At 44.6% G+C, this 20,100-nt stretch overlaps 1 protein-coding gene across 3 annotated transcripts in view; it reads left to right on the top strand.

The window, feature by feature from the left end:
- The window catches only part of RRAGD (Ras-related GTP binding D), a 39,393-nt gene that overhangs the window by 632 nt on the left and 18,661 nt on the right, over positions 1-20,100 (top strand). Inside the window, exons 1-2 of one of the 3 annotated variants that reach the window (XM_010834704.1) lie at positions 274-625; positions 14,193-14,488. In XM_010834704.1, coding sequence (XP_010833006.1) covers positions 487-625; positions 14,193-14,488 — 435 coding nt within the window. In that variant the 5' untranslated portion in view covers positions 274-486. Of the gene's footprint in view, positions 1-273; positions 626-1,000; positions 1,155-14,192; positions 14,489-20,100 lie in introns of those variants that run through there. The other 2 variants (XM_010834705.1, XM_010834706.1) reach the window with 2 other exon arrangements.

Here is a 20,100-nt window from a genome sequence, read left to right as displayed (position 1 = left end):
CCCCCTTGAGTGTATGCGCGCGGCCTCGGCCCAGCGCCCCAACGATCGGTGCCTGCACCCGGGAAAGCGCGCTCGCGCCCGTGCCGGGTATGTATGTGTGTGAGTGTGTGTGTGTGTGTGTGTGTGTGTGTGTGTGTGTGTGTGTGTGAGTGTGTGACTGTGTGTCAGGTGACTTGGGTCACGCAGTCTCCCTCTCCCTCCTCGGGGGAGGAACTGCCGCGCTCCGGCTGACTCCTCCGCCGGCGGGCGGGAGAGCGGGCGGGGCGAGGCGGGGCGGGGCAGGGGGCTCCGGGCGCGCTGGGAACCGCGGGACCCAGACCTGGACGCCGACCGCCGCGGGGGGAAGCGCGGTCCCCGCCCCCGCCCACGGACCTCGGGACAAAACCTCAATTTAGAAATAGGTTGCGAACCGCAGGCCAGGAGGTTTGGCCGAACCCCCACCACCAGGGACCCCCGTTGTCCCCGGGACGGCCGGCCGTGGGCGCGATGAGCCAGGTGCTGGGGAAGCCGCAGCCGGAGGAGGAGGAAGACGACGAAGAGGAGGATGAGCTGGTGGGGCTAGCGGACTACGGAGACGGGCCCGACTCCTCGGACGCCGAGCCGGACAGCGGGGCGGAGGAGGGAGGTGAGCGTCGGGTCCCCGGCTCGGCCCCCCGCCGGGAGGACCTCGGCCGGCACCCCCGCCGAGCCGGGCGCGCGGGCCGCGGACTTGGAGGGGATCCAGGAGAGCGGAGTTTCGGGGTTGGGGTCGGGAGGGGCGCCGGAGGAGCTGTCGCGAGCTGCAAAATGGGGGAGCCCGGGTGCAGGCAGCGGCGGGGGGACCGGGATCGGTGGAGAAGGCAAAGAGGAGGCGTTTGGACTGAACGCGCGCTCTCGGGCAGTTCCGAGCTCTCCGTAGGGTCTGGGGGTTGGGGAGGGGAGGGACCGACCGGCGCGCCTGGGACCTCTCCCTGAATGCTGCTATCGAAGCCTGGGTCAGATGTCATGGCTAAAAAAGGCAGTCGGCGGCAGCGTGACTGGCAGGTCGTCGGCAGCTGCGGGTGTCAGTCTTGCCCCGTGTCGCCGCGGGAGGGGTCCAGGGGCCGGCGTTGCGGCACCGGTGGAGCGGCTGGGGGATGCGCCCAGGTGATAAGGGGGTCACCGAGTGGCCGCAGGTATCTGGAGATCCAGGCAAATACGGTTGTTAGGACACCTTATCTCTGCTAGGTGTCACCACCTGGGCATGGCAGCGCCTGCCCTGGAGTGAGCGCGGGGCGGGGGAATACAGGGCCACTTAGAAGCAAACTCTTGTTTCCTTTTCAAAAAGCGGGATTTAGCAATTGGCCAGCCTGTGGGGGCTTCCTGCATTTAATTCTTAAAGCCTAAGGAAGTTGAGAGCCTTTTAGGATTCCAGAAAGATTCATCTTTTTTGTTTCCCTCCAAAGCGAGGAAAAAGTCCTTTATTGTAAGGTCATTTGGAAAGGTCAGTAGAATAAAGCTGGTAAACGCAACATCTAGGTGAAATTGTCAGCTTCCTAAAGAAAGAACTTAGAATGTTCACTTTAAAGAAATTGTAGGAGGGATTAAACAGTACTTTCTTGACTTGATTTTGAAGAACCTTTTTTGAAAATTCATTGAACTTTTTAAAATTCTCCATAAACAAAGCCTTTCTCTTGGGGGTGGGAGGGCAGTTTTCAGTATTTTACTTAACTGTAGGTGCTACTTTCAATGAATCAGAAAGGGGGAGAAAGTTAAGTCTTGAGCCTGATGATAAAGGAGCTTTCCAAGCCACTCTTTCAGGGTGCCAGTCCCTAGAGAGGTTTTGTGCTAATTCTTCAATTGCTTAAACTCGTGTGCACACTTGTGCACCTCTCTCTTCTGCATTCCCCATAATTGGTCGCACAGTCTAGCAGGTGGCCACATTTTTGTAGATAAAGGCTTTTCACCCTTTTGTTGGAGTCTCTAGGGCTACTTTTGGTAATTAAATTGTTCAGTCGCTTCATTATTATTCAAATTGCATTTGTCAGCTCCTCCCCTAGATTCTTAGGAGGCTCCTGAGAGATTCGGAATGGGAATATATTTGCAAGGTTTTTGAAAGGGTAGACACACAATAGGGTGCAATTGTGATCCTCTGAAAAAAAGGAAAAGAAAAGAGACTATATTGGGGAAGAAAAACCGTGTAATTTGATATTGTCCTGGGGGCCAGAGACTGGGATCCAGGAAATGCTTGGGGCCTGTTTGTTTTTCTTGCAGTTCTTTAAAGAGGCACTTTGCATTTTTGATTTGGGGACTTGAAGTGAAATTAACACTTTAGCTGAGGGGAAGGAATTTCCTGAAGGAAGGGCTACCCCAGAGCCAGATGAAGGATGCGCCCTACTGCTCCTAACCCAAGGTAAACCCACCTGTAACTGATGCTTCTGTATCAGAATCTTCCCTTGTGAGTTCTTGGGATCAAACTGGAATCTTGCTATAAAAGCACAGAGTATATTTGTGTGGTGAGAGGAGCACACATTCTTGAATGAAGCCTGGCCTCTCTCCACCTGATTCTGCTGTGGCCATGGTTTGTTCTCTGAAGATTTCCTCCATTATCTTGGGCTCCTGTTCTTTCCAAGTGTTGCTGGCTTGATTTGAGAGTTTAGGCCTGAATGCAGAATCTCTATCAGAACATTTGCTTTTTCAGTCAGCAGTTCTAGCAAGGACTGTCCCTGACAACTGTCATGCCAGCTGATACGGTCCCTGGGAGTCAGGATGGGGGTGGAGGCTGGGAGTCCTGACTTCTGCTCCTGTGGTCTTCCTTTCTTGAGGCATCAAGGTGCCACCAGATGGTCATTCCGATTTCTAATGAGCCCTGGGCCCTGTGTTGCCTTATAACCCTGTGGTATTTGGTATTTGGGGTAGATTTTACATTTACAAACTCCAGTAGTGGAAAGTGGGGGTTGGAGAGGAGGACTTATTTTCTCTGAGAAAAGATGAATATGGTGCACTTTGAACCATGAACAAAGCATTTCTCTAATGAATTCCAAACCTTCCTAATGGGCTTGGTTCGGTGCCTGAGCTTCACAGTGACGTGGGGATTTTTCCGTGAGGTTCAGAACTCTGCCCTGGTGTGTGGGATGCAGGTCTGACCAGCTTTGCTATGCAAAAGAATGTGATTGAAGGTGGGTCGTGTGATTTTTATTTGCCCGTGGTCTTACAAGAAACCCTCCATCTTATTTTTAAACCGAGTTGCCTCATACATTTTACTACATTATGCTAAGTTTAAAAATGTTAGTGCGGCTAAGGTGAGCCTTAAACTAAACTGCTTTGGCTTACACTCCACATTTTATTCATGAATAGCAGGAGTGTTCTGAGGTACTTTAGTTCTGTTTAGGATTGATTTGGCTGCTTCTGAACCCTCCCCGCACGCCCCCCCCCCAACTCCGGCCTTTCAGGGTCGTTAATTAGAGATAAGATGAGTCTCACCTTCAACCCCCATGCTCCAGATAAAAAAAACTCTAGAGAGAGGAAGCAGTAATTAAACCATTAAAAACAATTGCACCAAAAATAATGGTTATTTTTTTTATTTATTTTTAGACACAAATGGACTTTTAAGTCTTAAGGAAATTACAGTGCTTTAAAAACTATAATAATAAGGAAAGCAATTAAGTGATCGTTTTTAATCCAAAAGTGAAGTTATTCTTTCTTGAAGTCTCTCCCAATTTTTAAGGAAAATTTGGCTAAGACGACTGCTCACCCACAGTGCAGCTAAGTGTGGTCTTGTTTCCATAGCAGCCCATGTACTCTCTCAGGGTCTGAGGAAGTGACCGTTTAGGTGGTTACAGGAGACACAAAAATCCAGGGTCAGCAGGTGATACTTCCCTGATGGGTATAAAAGTGGTGAATCTGGCAATTCTACTAATCATTAGTCAGCTTTTTTCTCCTTAAAATAATATTTATAATTATTAGTGAGTTATCTCTTCTCATTGTTTCTTGAGAGTAAGTAGAATTGTTCTTCTCATCCTGAATCCATGGCTCAGAGATGCCAGGGGACTTTTTTGCAGCCACAAGGCTAGAACTGAGCGAGATTTAGGAGAGGGTCAGGTTCATGGAAATGTAAGTCGCTTCTCTTATCCGTATTGACTTGGGTTGACTACAATCCTGGCTATAGCTAATCTCTTCTGGTTCTGAAAATACAGAGATATATAAGTGTTGGAAGAGATGAAAGCCTCGAATAATTGAAAATGATGTGACCAAGGTCACACCTTAGGCCCAGAGCTTATTCAAATACACATAGTGTATTTTTATATCAGATAGTTGTGAACATGTCTCAGTGATTCCTGGTGTCATAGAATCTTGATCCTCTACTTTTACCAGAAATCTCTCCCATTTTAATATTAAAACAGATATGGGGTAGTCTAGGGGAAAAAGATGCAGTAACAGCGAGTTCTGGATAAGGGATGTGGCTCAGAGTTTGAAGGATTATCTTTTTCTGTCTGGGGTGCGGGTTCTCGGAGTTCACTCAGCTTTATTCAGTCTCACAGCTCCCATCCCATAATTTCACTTCCACAGTCACTTCTGCCCTGCTCATTTTTCTTTCTTCTTCTCTACCTCTTTTATTCATGTATTCCTTACCTTTTTTTTTTTTTTTTAAAGGCAACTCTTGGGACTTGCTGACAGTCCAGAAGTTAAGACTCCATGCTTCCAGCGCTGGGGATGTGGGTTTGATCCCTGGTTGGGGAACTAAGATTCGACATGCCACAAGGTGCTACAAAAAAATTTTTTTTTTTTTTTTTAAGAAATTTTAAAAAAGGCAACTTTTAAATTCTCAAAGAAGGCTTTAAAGCTCTCCTGTGACAGTGGCTTTCCCTGGTTCTGCTGTGACATGCAAGACAAATAGGGGTTTTTCACTTCTGGCCTAAAGCGCCCAGATTGCGGGTGGCCTTTCTCCTCTTGAGGACCTCTGGGGAAGACTCCAGCTGTTTCTCCGTGTGTGAAATAAACTTGATCACTCTCAGAATGATAGTTTGGGGGAAAAAAGAAAAGCTCACAAGAATACTTTTCCTTTCTTGCAGAAGCATGGGTAGGTCAGAACACATTAGAGATATTTTGTTTGTTTTCTTATTTTTGGCTATGTCACATGGCTTTCGGGATCTTAGTTCCCCCTCCAGGGATTGAACCTGGGCCCCAGCAGTGAAAGCACAGAGTCCTAACCACTGAAGCGCCAGGGAATTCCCAGAAATGTTATTGAATACATATGTAAAGGAAATATTCGTATATGGAATCATGTTTTTTAGTTACCTGCCAGTGTGATGTGAGAGGATTTGAGAAAGATTTGATCTTCACATATAAATAAAAATCACCTTCAAAACCCTTTCTGCCTTTGAAAATATGTATTCTGATTGCATTTAGTTTTCCTTAAGAAGTAGTCAGTTAATCAGAGAGTAAATCTTCATCATTTTTTGAATATTCTCTTATTAATAATACCATTGGTATATTTAATTCCTACTTGGGTTGGAATTTCTTACTGGACTTCTGGGTCTTGAATTGTAAATAGTTCCATTGATCAGAAATGTAAAGGACTACAGATAATGATGAAAATAGAAACAATCCCGAGATGCAAAATATAAACAATCCCGAGGCCTCTTCATAAAACCATAAGTGTATATCAGTAGAACCTTAAGCCTCTGTGGACCCCACAGAATACTAATAGCAAAGACATTCTAACTTCCTCAAGGGTGAATGAGCCTCTCACTTGGTCACATTCCACAAAAGACCCTCTCCTTACCTAGGCTTGGGCTGGGGGAGAAAGAAAGAAAGAACAATGGGGGTGTGTGTGTGTGTGTGTGTACGTGTGTACACTGTAACAGAAACTGATAGAGGAGATAAAGGCTCATGGGCTCTGATACATGTATGGGCATTTACACAGCTAGTAAGTGGGCAAGCTTGAACCCCAGTCTGGCACTAACTGGAGAAGGCAATGGCATTCCACTCCAGTACTCTTGCCTGGAAAATCCCATGGACAGAGGAGCCTGGTGGGCTGCAGTCCATGAGGTCGCTAAGAGTAGGACACGACTGAGCGACTTCACTTTGAGTTTTCACTTTCATGCATTGGAGAAGGCAGCCCACTCCAGTGTTCTTGCCTGGAGAATCCCAGGGACGGGGGAGCCTGGTGGGCTGCCGTCTATGGGGTCGCACAGAGTCGGACATGACTGAAGCGACTTAGCAGCAGCAGCAGCTGGCACTAACAGGCTTCCCTGATGGCTCAGGGGTAAAGAATCTGCCTGCAATGCAGGAGACCCAGGTTCGATCTCTGGATTGGGAAGATACCCTGGAGAAAGGAATGACAATCTATTCCAGTATTCTTTCCGGAGAATCCCTTGCACAGAAGAGCCTGGTCGGCTGTAGTCCATGGGGTCATAAGGAGTCAGACACGACTGAGCGACTGACTCCACTCCACTCTGGCACTAACACAGTACTTTTTCAACTATTCCATTTGCTACCACATTATCCTAATCCTTTTGTTAAATCTTTGTTTTATTTTCCAGTTTTGGGTCTGTTCAAAGGTGTCACCTCTTGGAGAACTTTGCTTAATAATAATAGCTCGCAGTTGTCAGAGACATCAGAATTTAGGAAATGCGTTTCATACAATGCTTTGTCCTCCCCAGGAAGTCAGGGTCAACCCTGTCAGAACCTCAGTTCCCATTTTCCTGATTTCTGGTCCCTTCTTTGTTGTGAACATCCCCAGCCCACAGGATCAGTCAGATGTGGCCTCCCACGCAGCCCAGCCCCCAAGTCCCTGATCTATCTTTCTCCCTTCTGTAGTTTTTGACAGGGCTCTGCCACTTCAGGGTTAAGTCATTAACTTGAAGGTATTAAAGGCTAACAACGGCCCAGTTAGATAACTCCTCCTCATAATGCTACCCCTTGGGTGACTGAGTTTCCCTGGGATCCCCAGTGGTCTAGTTACAAAGCTCCATCTGCTGTTTGTGAAATTGCGTATCAGGACCCAGCGGAAGATAGGTATGTTCAGTGCCCCTGACCACAGTGGATAAGCTTTACTTGGTCATAAAATTCACCCTCTTGATACCTAAGTACTGGCTGTGCCAAAGTCAGATGTGGAGTTTCTTCTTAAAGTTTCAGTTATTCTGCTCACTTTCTTTTCTTTTCAAAAAAATATCTTTGGCTGCACTGCACAGCATGCAAGATCTTAGTTCTGCAACAAGACCCCAGTGGACACATGGAGTCTTAAGCGCTGGACCACCAGGGAAGTCCCATCAATCACTTTTATCATCCCAACCAGTGAATGTCTGTTGAGTGTTTATTATGGTAAACACTGAGGGCTTAGTTTTCACATCTGACAAAGGATGAGTGTTATCAATTTGAGGATTAGAGATGACACTGTGTGCTTTGTAGGTGGTCCGAAAATGGTAACCCTTAGTGATAAGAGTTTGGAACAGGTTGGTTTGAGCCATTTCACTGTGAACAAGGCTCAAACCTCTCCAATGTGCCCTCATCCTCAGCTAACAAGATCAGGGGGAAAATGGGCCAACAAAGCATAGACCATCTCAGCAACCTGCATTACCACTTCAAACCTTCCTGCATCTTCATAGTTGTATTGCCTTCTGAGGCCCCAGTCTTTTCCTCATCTGAGCCATAGGCCAAGAGACACCCTGGACTCAACGACTTCAGATCCCTGTTCAGCCTCTTTGCCTTTACAAGTTGGTAAGTGGGCCCTTGTTCACTTGATCTTCCAGATTGGGAACCAGGGATTTCTTTCTCCCTTGTCCCCTGTGTTCAGAGGATCACTGAGTATTATTGAGTGAATTTAAGCTTCTCGTGGATCCATTCTTTCTGCCCATTTCCAAATTCATCTCATTTGTGTTTCTAGAACAACCTCCTTCTTATTGTCAGGGAGGAAAAACTCTTAGGTTCTGAATTGGAGTCCTGCAAATTAAAAGATATGACAAAAGATATGAACAAGAGAAAAATAGGTTTAGTTAAATACTGATGCATGCGAGTTCACAAAAAATTCAACTCAAGGAGGCAGTTAGAATTTGGGACTTATATACCATCTTAAGAGAGGAGGAGGAGGGGGTAGAGGGACACTTCTGAGAGAAAAATGACTTCAAAGGGGATGGGGGAAGGGGGTTTGGTGACATTGTTTGGGTGTAGCCAACTTCTTTTTGTCTCAGTCTCCGAAAAAAGATGAGAGTTGCTCCTGGGGAGGAGATTTTTGACAATTGAGTTCTTTGGAGGAGGATCTGCTTTACACAAAAAAGGGATTTCAAGAACTCTGGTGCCTTTAGCTCAAAATAATCTTTTTTTCAAGCCATAGTGGCTTATTCTAGAATTCTTCACAGTCCCCATACTGACCCCCTTAAGTGGAGTGAGTCTCTGGAACACGCTTTCTGATCATGTTGGTGTGTGTGTTTGCCGCTCAGTTGTGTCTGATTCTGCGACTGCGTGGACTGTAGTCTTCCAGGCTCCTCTGTCCATGGGATTCTCCAGACTAGGATGCTGGAGTGGGTTGCCATTTCCTTCTCCAGGGGCTCTTCCCGACCCAAGGAACGAACCCGGGTCTCCTGTGTTACAGGCAGACTTATTACTGACTGAGTCACCAGGGAAGCCCCTGATCCTGTTGGTCTCTACTTAAAAATCCTTAGTGATTTTCCTCATCGCTTTCAGAGTAAAATCCAAAGTTCCCTGCATTTCATTCAAAACTTAGCCTGTTAATCTATCAACTAACTTATTTAATGGTATTTATTGGGCTCACACCATGTGCTACCAAGTTTTTTGCCTGTGTATATGTAAGACAAACGATAAACAAATCAAGACAAACATAAAGGAAAAAGATAATTTTGTATAGTGAAGTACTATGAAGAAGACACAGGGATATTAGCAAGTGATGGGGCCCATTGAGGCAAGAGAAGGTGAAATTGCCCCTGGGCTGGGTGGGAGGAAGAGCCAGGGGAGGCCTGGGGAAAGCCAATCGAGTGGAGGCCAAAGGTGAAGCAGAAGGCCAGTGTGCCTGCAGGACGAGGAGCTGGTAGGGAGGATGAACCAGGAATGGGATGAGAGGGCAGCCCACCTAGGTAGGGCCTTTTAGGGAAAGAAGATATTTGGATTTTATTCTAAGTTCTATGGGAGGCCTCTGGAGAGTGGGCAGGCTTGTCTTTAAACTCTGTTCCTTAAACTCCAGGAAGGCCAGATTTCTTCCTGGCATGACCTTTCCCTCATTCATCTCTTTTATAACTCGCCTAGAAGACTCAGAGGTGATTTCTCCAGAGAGCCTTCTCTCTGAACCCGTAACACCTAGATAGCAGTGCATTGTAAAGCTGTCAGTTTTTCTTGTCTATTTTCCTCTCTAATCACTAAGAAATGAAGTTTTTCTTTGTGTCTGCAGCCCTGGCTCAGCCCTGTCAAACTTGGCAGACATTCGGGGAACCTTTATGAAAGGGGAACAAACTGCCCTCTTGTAAATTTCACCTCACTCTGGCAACTTCCTGCAAACCCCCACCTACACTTTTAAAGAGCCCTTTCTGGGGTCCCAGCTCTAGTCCCAGATTTTTTTCTGTAGTTCCTTTCTGATTTTCCTTAAAATACATAAGGAAATTCTTAATGACCCTCTCATTGCTCTTTTCAAAGCAGCTCTCCTTCATTCTCTTTAACGGATCACTTTCCTCAGGTGATTCTTATCAAACTTGAGCAAGTGGGTGAAGCTCAGGGAAATGTGATGGGTGGAGGGCAGCCCTCTGCAGGAGACCCACGGCTGTTTCCTTTTCTGATGGGAGCTCCTGACTACCAGTCCCAGAGCAGAACAAGAGCCTCTGAGAAACCCCATAGGATTTCAGAAGCAGGGATATTTGAGAGAGTGGGGGAGGATTAGAAGGAAAATTTTTGCCAGCAGGCTTTTCTTTTTTTGGCCGAGCCATGAAGCATGCAGGATCTTAGTTCCCTGAGCAGGGATCAAACTTGTTCCCCCTACAGTGAAAATGTGGAGTCTTAACTACTCCACCAGAGTAGTCTCGTCAGCAGGCTTTTCTGATGTAAGAAACCTCCCCTGATCAACAGCAGTGGCATACAAAACTTTTTGATCATGGGTACACAATAAAAAAATGCATTTATATTGTGAAATAGCACCCACCTACGTATAAGTAAATTTAAGAGTTTCCCTAGCAGCATTTACTCTTGTCATGCATAACACACTCTGGTATTTTCTAGTCTTGTGTCTTCGTTGCAGTTTTAGTTGAAAGCCAGCTGATTGACGGCTAAGGCCCTGGATGAGGGCACTAGTACATACCAGTCCTGTGACCTTGGGCCGGTTCATTGCCCCAAGTTCCTCAGGGGTAGAACAGACTTGTTCTTCCTCATTGGGTGGGTAAAGTTTGTAGACATGTCTGGCAAGGTCCCTGGCACACAGTGTATTACTGTACATGCCAATTAAATATGGGCTTCCAAGGTGGCTCAGTGAGAAAGAATCCACCTGCCAATGCCAGAGACTTGGGTTTGATCCCTGGGCGGGGAAGATCCTCTGCAGCGTGTGTGTGCTCAGTCGTGTCCAGCTCTTTGCGACCCCAGGGACTATAGCCCGCCTGGCTCCTTTGACCATGGCATTTTCCAGGCAAGAATACTTGGAGTGGGTTGCCATTTCCTCCTCCAGGGGATCTTCCTGACCTAGGGATTGAACCCGTCTCATGTGTCTCCTGCATTGGCAGGGTGGATTCTTTACCACTAGCGCCACCTCGGAAGCCTACCCTGGAGTAGGAAATGGCAACCCACTCCAGTATTCTTGCCTGGGAAATCCCATGGACAGAGGAGCCTGGTGGGCTATAGTCCTCAGGGTCACAAAGAGCTGGACACGACTTAGCAACTAAACAACAATAGTTAAATATGATAAAATACATCTGAATGGGGGTCAGTGGAGGGGTCTCTACAGAGTTGATGGTGTTCTTGCTGATCTGACTCACCATTTCCCAGCTGTTTATAGTTGGCAGCCCATGCTTGAATTTGGCCGGGAAAAGGAAGTACTTCCAGCTGTGTGTGTATATTATAACCATATGTATATTTCACTTCCCAGCCACTCTTTGTATGTTGTAAACACTCATACACATTCCCTCCCCTTTCCACAATGGTCTCTATCCCCTCCACGTTCTCCCAGGTGGAAGAGAGCCAACCTGCAGGGCAGCGCTGTCAGTGATCATTCCACATAGAGTCTTGCAGACCCTGCTGAAGAGAAGTTAAAATCTGCACCCACATCCAGCAGTATAAACTGAGAAGAGATGAAGACATTTATAAGCACTGAAATATTTTTGTGGTTGTATGTAATTTAATGTGATGCACCTGTTTTATATTTTGAGAAACTTATTCTTCTGTTTTAAAAAATTGATACGCAACTGTGCTTTTCTAACAAGAACCATACTATTCTGTTTTTTGTCTACCTCTCTCTCACCAATCTCCCATGTCTGCCTTGTCTGGAATTTTAGTTTCCAATTTTTTATTCCAAAATTTAAAATCAATACTTAAATTAATAGGTTTCAATAAAATTTGTCTTCCATTGCTTATTGCATTTCACCACATTTGAGTGTATTTTCTTTCAGGAGTGTAACCTTGAGTAATTCTTTCAAAGAGATTAAGTAGGCAGTAAGCTTTCAGAGTCCTTCAATGTCTGAAAATGTTTTTTTTTTTTTTTTTTGGCTGTACCAGGAGCCTTGCAGGATCTTAATTCCCAAATCAGGGATTGAACCCTCGGCCTCCCAGCAGTGGAAATTTACCGTCTTTACTACTGGACTGCCAGGGAATTCCTGGAAAACATCTTGCTACACTTGTTGCTCTCCTACATTTGAGACATACTATGACTGGGTATATAAATCTGGGGTGAAAGATATTTTCCTTCCATCCTTGACATAGGATACTCTCCTGTTCTCTTCTTTCATTCATGTTGTTAAGAAGTCTGATGTCTTTATGATTCCTTTGTAGGTAATAGTTTTCCTCTTTTCGTAGTTTTAAGTTTTATTATTATCCTTGATGTTTTGAAGTTTTACTATACTTATTCTTGGTGTGGGGATGTTTTTGTTTAAATTTCTCCTTTTTACTTTGTGGGCATGTTCATTTTAATTGGAAAAGGATTATCTATTTAGTTCAGTATTGCTTTCCCCCATATTCTGTAATTTTTCTTGTTGGAACTTGTTTGAAGAATAATGGGACTTTCAAATTTTATTCTTGATGTTGCTTTTACCTTTACTTCATACTTTCCATTGTTCTGTCCCTCTGTCCTGTGTTCTGAGAGGCTGACTTTCCAGTCACTAATGCCGTGTTCATCTGCTTATCCTGCTTTTCAATTCATATATCCTCCCCTCCTGCCAATTATGTTTCTATTTCTGAGATTCATTAAGACCCTTTTCCATAACTGCTCTTTTTCTGAACTGTCCTTGTTTTATGAATGCCACATTTCTATCTTTGTCTATATTCTGCATTTTTCTTAAAATGTTGGTTTATTTTCTTGATCTTTCACTGGGTTTCATACTTGGTCTTTTATTTTTGTCAGTCATGAAGCTGTTTGTTTTCTTTTTTTTTTTTAAGTTGGAATATATTTCACATACCATAACATTTGCCTTTTCAAGTTTATAGATCAGTGGTTTTAGTATATCCACAAAGGGCTGCAAACATCACTGCTATTTAATCCCAGAATGTTTTTATCACCCCAAAGAAAACACATAACCATTAATGGTTACTTCCCGTTTCCCCCGCCCTCCAGCCCCTGGCAACCACGAAGTACCTTCTGTCTTTATGAATTTGTCTGTCGTGGACTTTTCATATAAACAGAATCAAACAATTTGTGACTTTTGTGTCTTCTTTCATTTAGCTTAATGTTTTCAACATTCATCATGTTGTGGCACAAATCAATACTCCATTCCTTTTTAATGGCTGAATAATATTCCATTATATGGGTATACCACATTTTGTTAATTCATATTTCAGCTGATGGCCATTGGATTGTTTCTACTTTTTGGCTATTATGAGTAGTGCTTCTGTGAACACTCCTGTACAGATTTTTGCTTGGACATATGTAAGTTCTTTTCTTCTAGGAGTAGAATTGCTAGGTCATATGGTGACTCAATGTTTAAGCTTTTGAGGACCTACCAAACTATTTTTTCAAAGCACACCATTTATGTTATCACCAGCAGTGTATGAGAGTTCCCATTTCTTGACATTCTCACCAACACTTGTTATTGTCAATGCTTTTTAACCCATCCTAGTGGGGTGTGATGTGGCATCTCATTTTTTCCATATGCATTGCCTTTATGACTAATGATATTGAGCATCTTTTCATTAGCCATATGTGTGTCTTTGGAGAAATGTCTATTTAAATCCTTTGCTGCTGCTAAGTCGCTTCAGTCGTGTCCAACTCTGTGGGACCCCATAGACGGCAGCCCACCAGGCTCCCCCGTCCCTGGGATTCTCCAGGCAAGAACACTGGAGTGGGTTGCCATTTCCTTCTCCAGTGCATGAAAGTGAAGAGTGAAAGTGAAGTCGCTCAGTCGTGTCCGACTCTTAGCGACCCCATGGACTGCAGCCTACCAGGCTCCTTCGTCCATGGGATTTTCCAGGCAAGAGTACTGGAGTGGGGTGCAATTGCCTTTACACATTTTTAAATTGGATTATCTTTTTATTGTTGAATTGTAAGAGTTCTTTATGTATTCTGGATTCTAGACCCTTATCACATATATGATTTGCAAATGTTTTCTCCCACTCTGTGGATTGTCTTCATCTTTTTGATGTGTCCTTTGAAGCAACAAGGTTTTAAATTTTGATGAAGTCCAAAATTGTTTCTTTGAGGCATAATTCAAATAAACAAGCATCTCTTTAGCAAACACTGATGATCTGGACAAAGAAGGACTTCACTCTGGAATGCTAAGGTGGATTCTTTCCCTGTATAGTCTGTTCCAGGAAACCTCTAGTCTTCATACTCTAGAGTTCCTGCTTGTGATGGGGAATTGCCCAGGTTTTCTGGCCCTCTGAGATGGTGTGAGAGATGGTGAGGCAGCATTTTTCAGGGCTCTTCACTTACTAAATGCTGGCCCGGTGATGAGGGGGTGATGGAGTTTGCGCTTTCTGTATTTGCAAAGGTAGCATTGTCTGTGGATCATAAATCATGTGTAAGGCGGAAGTGAAACTCCTCTCACTAACCACTGTGACAGCCTCTCACCTTCCTTCTTCTTTTGTGGTTTTCCCAGTTCTGGACTTTAGCGACCCCTTCAGCACGGAGGTAAAGCCGAGGATCCTGCTCATGGGCCTAAGAAGGAGCGGCAAGTCATCCATCCAGAAAGTCGTCTTTCATAAAATGTCTCCCAACGAAACTCTGTTCTTGGAGAGCACGAACAAGATCTGCCGGGAGGACGTTTCCAACAGCTCCTTTGTTAATTTTCAGATTTGGGACTTCCCAGGACAGATTGACTTTTTCGACCCTACCTTTGACTATGAGATGATCTTCCGAGGAACAGGAGCACTGATATTTGTCATAGACTCCCAGGTAAGGCACCATCTCGGTGTCTGGTGGGACTGCAATGCCCCTCTTCCCCTAAATTGACACAAGTTCCTTTGTGATTGTTTGGGTTTGGGTTTTAGGATCAGGAATAGGCATTTCTGCCAGACTAGCATTTCTCAATTGTGGCTGTCTGGCTTTGGAAAGGGGGAAAACAGTCTCCCTTCACGCAACCCTGAGCAACAAGCAGTGTTTGGGAACTGTGTGCTCTCAGCAAGCCTGAAGAGGACCTCCCAGAGGGAGGGGACCACTGTGGTAGCCAATGAAAGCAGCTGCGTGTCCCCTCTCTGGTACTCTTGGCAGGTATCTCTAAAAGATCACAGGTTCTCTGCAACAAAAATACATGATTATCTACATTTCAGAGTGTTTACTATTTCCTGTGAAGATAAGTTCTCTGAGTGTGAACATTTTTCTTCTGAATCAAACTATTGCAGTTCATACTAGTACACCATTAAGGCAGCATGATAGTGTGTATTTTAGAGGTAACTAAATACAAAATGTGAAATTTGAGATACATGTATTTTTTTTTACTCCATCTGTGTATCTGTGCTTGACTAAGGGTTTAGCATCAATTCTGTTTTTGGTTTCTGTTTGTACTGAAAATCTTGTTCACATAAGGTGGATAGGGGGTGATTTTTGCTCTAGCATTCACTCAGTTATTTAAATTCCTTCCAAGTTGTATCCCCTAGGTTACCTGATTTTCTGTCACACACAAAAATATTTTTTTGTGGTTTATCAGTAGACAATCCTTATTGTATTTTCATTTTAACTTGGCTAAAAGCAAAGAATTGGGAGCCACTTGGCTGGAGAAGAACCTTATCACCCAGGTTTGAAAGTCACTCATGTTATTGGTATTCAGACCAGCCTTCTGAATGGTCTCTTTGGTACCCTGGACCTTTTTCTTGTGAAGTGGGGGACGGGGCTGATGGTATAAGGGCAGGAGGAGAGGGAGACAGCAGGACTGAAAATGCATCTCAGGCAGGTCAGTCTTAGGAAGGAGCACAGGTAGCAGACTGGACATCGACATTGATGTTTTTCAAACTATTCCACGTGCGGTTGCTCTTAGAAAGTGTCCCCAACGGTGGGCCAGCCAGAAGGCCCTCCTGAGGGCTCTCTTTTGCAGCTATAGGGGATTAAAAGGTAACAAGTCCTACAGGAATGCCCTAAGCCAACTCTAAGCTCAGGTCTCATGTTTGCCTGAAATTGTAGACCTGCAAATGGACAGGTGGGGCTGAGCCTCTTGTGAGCCCAGTCGTGTTGGGGAAGAAAGGCTATGATGACCATCGGTAATAATGGTTCTGAGGCCATGCTTGCAGAACTATTCACAGACAAGACTACTCATGCCTGAGAGCGTCGTAAACTCACTCATGGATCGAGGTGCCTGTTTAATATAATAATGAAATTTGCAACTCAGCCTTTTAGTTCCAAGTGACTGCACGGTGAACTTGTGGAGCTGCGGGCGCATGGCCAGACGGTTTGAAGTTCTTTTTCTCCTTTGTGTGTGGGGTAGTGGGCTAGGGAGCTGTCCATTCCAGTATCTGATCCATGGACAGCCATGCCTCTCTTCCTGTAGGCCCATCCAGAGATACACGCCTCTAGCACCTGCTTTGGGTCCAGGTGCTGCTGGGAGCCACACTTTGCTGGCTGTCCTGCTCTTCCTGACCTGTTTCCTGGCCCATCTGTGGTTTTGGCAGTATCCCTTTCCTGTCTCAGGTTGGCCAGCACCATAAGTCAGGAAGCTTAAAGCCCAAGAGGAGCAGCCAGGCGGTGAACAAGCCACTCATTGGGAGGGGAGGCTCCAGGGCTGTCAGGCTCCTCTGTCTCTTCTAAACTCCCTTTTCTCCCTGGGTCTTGCAGCTGCTGCGCTGGGTGGCAGCACTGGTGGCCCTGCCTGAGGGTAAGTAGATTCCAGCCCTGACTCGTCACTTCAGGACTGTGGCTCAGGAAGCGCTTAACATCAATATCAGATTCTGTATACATACAGTTTACATTTATGGAATTTGAATTGCCAGTGCAACTCTGTCTCAGGTGTCGATAATACAACTTTAATGTGATAAAATAGGTACACTTGCCAGTTTTTTTCATTGTTTAGGGTGTTTTTATTGCCTCAGTAATCTCCCTTTTTTTGGTTTGATTGAAGTATAGTTGATTTACAATATTAGTTTCTGGTGATATATATTAAAGAGTATATATGTATATATTCTTTTTCAGATTCTTTTCCTTATAGGTTGTTATAAAATCTTGAGTATAGTTCCTTGTGCTATACAGTAGGTTCTCGTTGGTTATCTATTTTATATACAGTAGTGTGTATATGTTGGGCTTCCCAGATGGCGCCTGCCAGCGCTGGAGATGCAAGAGGCATCAGTTCGATCCCTGAGCTGGGAAGATTGGAGTAGAAAATGGCAACCCATTCCAGTATTCTTGCCTGGGAAATCCCATGGACGGAGGAGCCTGGTGGGCCCCAGTCCATGGAGTCACAAAGAATCGGACAGGACTGAGCACACACGCTAGACACAGTAGTGTGTATATGTTAATCCCAAATTCCAAATTTATGCCTCTCCCTCACACTTGGTAGTTTTTATTTTCTATTTTTAATTTTTTTTTGTCTATTTTTTAAATTGCAGCTGTAATTTGGTTTTAATTTAACCTGAGCATAAAAAGTGGACTTTCAATAGGGGTTGGTAAATGTGTTCTTTGTTTTGTTCCTTGGCTTGTTGGGTTTTGTTTGGGCCATTGGGTTTCGCTCCGGCCACAGGGCAACGAAATGCATAAGAGTAAGAAATACTTTTTAAGTTACACTTTTTACATCTTTTTAAGTTACACTTTTTAAAAGGTAGGGAAAAGCATTGTTAAAAGTTGTCATTTACTAAAATTAAGGAGTATTTAACTTCTTTAACGAAGCAGTTTCCAAGTCTGCCTAATAGACTTTTCTGTTAGAAGCAGACTGTAAAAAATCACATTTATGGGAATCTCTACTTGATGTGATTGCAAACACTAAACAGAACCGAACTTGAGGACAGTGTCAGCAACTCTTGAAGGTCACCGCAGTAGTCTAAGCAGTACTCTGTTTGTCTGACACCTCCTAGTTTTATTTTTCGCTTGTGAATTCCTCACAATCACAGGATTGCCAGATAAATATATCACCAAGGAGAAAAATGTGTCCCTCACATAATGTTGTAAAATAAAAGAGAATGAAGGCATCAAGAGTGATTTCCCATGAACTACCCAAGTGACACTGCCTGCCCCGGGCAGCCCACAGAATGTAGCACGTCTCCAGGGCCACCCTCGCCCCCCCAACCCCAGGAGCCATTTCTCTTTTTTTTTAATAATTTTATTATTTGGCTGTGTTGTGTCTTCACTGCTGCTTGGGCTTTTCTCTAGTTGCAGGGATTGGGGTGGGGGTACTCTCTAGCTGTGGTGTGATGGCTCCTCATTTCAGTGGCTTCTCTCGTTGTGGAACGCGGGCTCTAGAGCGCAGCCTCAGTAGTTGTGGTGCACTGGCTTAGTTGCTCTGTGGCCTGCGGGATCTTCCCAGACCAGGGATTGAACCTCTGTCTCCCACACTGGCAGGTGGATTCTTTACCATTGAGCCACTGGGAAGCACCCCGACCCTGCCCTGGGAGCAATTTCACAGGTGCTTGGGATCCAAACTAGAGTGTTGGCTTAACTCATGTTGGTGATTGTGATTGTGACCTGCCTGTAATTCCTAGATCTAATTTTAGAATAGAAGCCAGGCAATGTGTTTTTCCTTTTTTAAATTTTGTTGTAGAAGATAATAAGCACAATAGGAGAAAAAATCACTCACTGTCTCTCTGCTCTAGTAATCAAATATTTCCTTCTTTGCCATGTCATTTTTTAGCTCTTGTAGATCTGTACCACTTCATCAGTTTGCTGGTAATCAGACCGTTTCATGTGCTTGGCAGAGACGTTAGAGGAATGATTTCTAATCTTTTGAGATCATGATACACTCTTGACCTTGGCTGCTTCTGCTTACAGACACATGCCCTTAACTCATCTCTTCAGTTAAGACATAATCAATAACACTTGTTGAAGTGTAACTTCCATACAGTGAATTGCACTCATTTTTTAACCAAATATTTATTTGGCTGCATCAGGTCTTAGTTGCAGCACGTTGGATCTTGCATTGTGTGCAGCGCTCAGGCTCTCTAATTGTAGCGTGCCGCTCAGTAGGTGCAGCACACAGGTTTAGTTGCTCCAGCACGTGTGGGATCTTAGTTCCCTGACCAGGGATTGAACCCACGTCCCCTACACTGCAAGGCAGATTCTTAACCACTGGACCACCAGGAAAGTCCCAAATTACATTCATTTTAAGTGCACAGTTCAACCACTATACACCTTCTAATCACCTTCTAACTTTAAGAATGTTTCCACCACGCTCAAAGCTTCCTTTGTATCCTTTCTCAGATGTACCCCCTGCCCAGGTCCCAGCCTCGGCTGATATGATGTGCTTTCTGTCTCTATAGAATAGTTTGCCTTATCTAGAATTTCTATACGTGGAATTGTACAATCATGACTTTGTTTTTTATTTGAGATACTGTATTAAGAAAGTGCCCCAAATTATTAAACTAGAATTTCTCCAAAATGCTTAGCCCAGCATCTAATCCCTGGAGGAGGAAATGGCAATCCACTCCAGTATTCTTGCCTGGAGAATCCCATGGACAGAGGAGCCTGGTGGGCTACAGTCCATGGGGTCGCAAGTGTCAGACGTGACTAAACCATGCCACAGCGTCCAATGTTTGTTTTACATTTTAAACAACTCTTTAGAGTGTGAAGGATGAAAATGACTGTCTGGTCTTTTTCTCCCTTCATAGTTTCCTGTTAGTATCTTAGTATTTTGATTTATCTAAAGACTGGGGATACATTTTTTTTTTAATGGACAAAATATCAAACCAGACATACAGTTAGCAGGTGAGCACGTGTAAAGATGCTCAAAATCACTAGTTATTAGGAAAATGCAAATCAAAACTACAATGACATACCATCCCATGCCAATCAGAATGGCCAAAATTGAAAAAGACAAAAACAAACCAACCAACTGGTAATACCAAATGTAAGGAAACACGGAGAAACTTCTACACTGCTGGTAGGAATGCAGAATGGGACAGCTACTTTATTTTTTTTAACTTTTTATTTTATATTATAGCCGATTAACAATGTTGTGATAGTTCCAGGTGGACAGCAAAGGGACTCAGCCATACATATACATACATCAGTTCACTTCAGTTCAGTTCAGTCGCTCAGTTGTGTCCAACTCCTTGCTACCTCATGAATCACAGCACGCCAGGCCTCCCTGTCCATCACCAACTCCTGTAGTTCACTCAAACTCACGTCCGTTGAGTCGGTGATGCTATCCAGCCATCTCATCCTCTGTCGTCCCCTTCTCCTCCTGCCCCCAATCCCTCCCAATGTCAGAGTCTTTTCCAATGAGTCAACTCTTCACATGAGGTGGCCAGAGTATTGGAGTTTCAGCTTTAGCAACAGTCCTTCCAAAGAACACCCAGGGCTGATCTCCTTTAGAATGGACTGGTTGGATCTCCTTGCAGTCCAAGGGACTCTCAAGAGTCTTCTCCAACACCACA

The sequence above is a fragment of the Bison bison genome, unplaced genomic scaffold (genome assembly GCF_000754665.1).
Source record: "Bison bison bison isolate TAMUID 2011002044 unplaced genomic scaffold, Bison_UMD1.0 scf7180017864035, whole genome shotgun sequence".
NCBI classification, from domain to species: Eukaryota; Metazoa; Chordata; class Mammalia; order Artiodactyla; family Bovidae; genus Bison; species Bison bison.
This window is presented reverse-complemented; position numbering and strand designations above follow the sequence as displayed.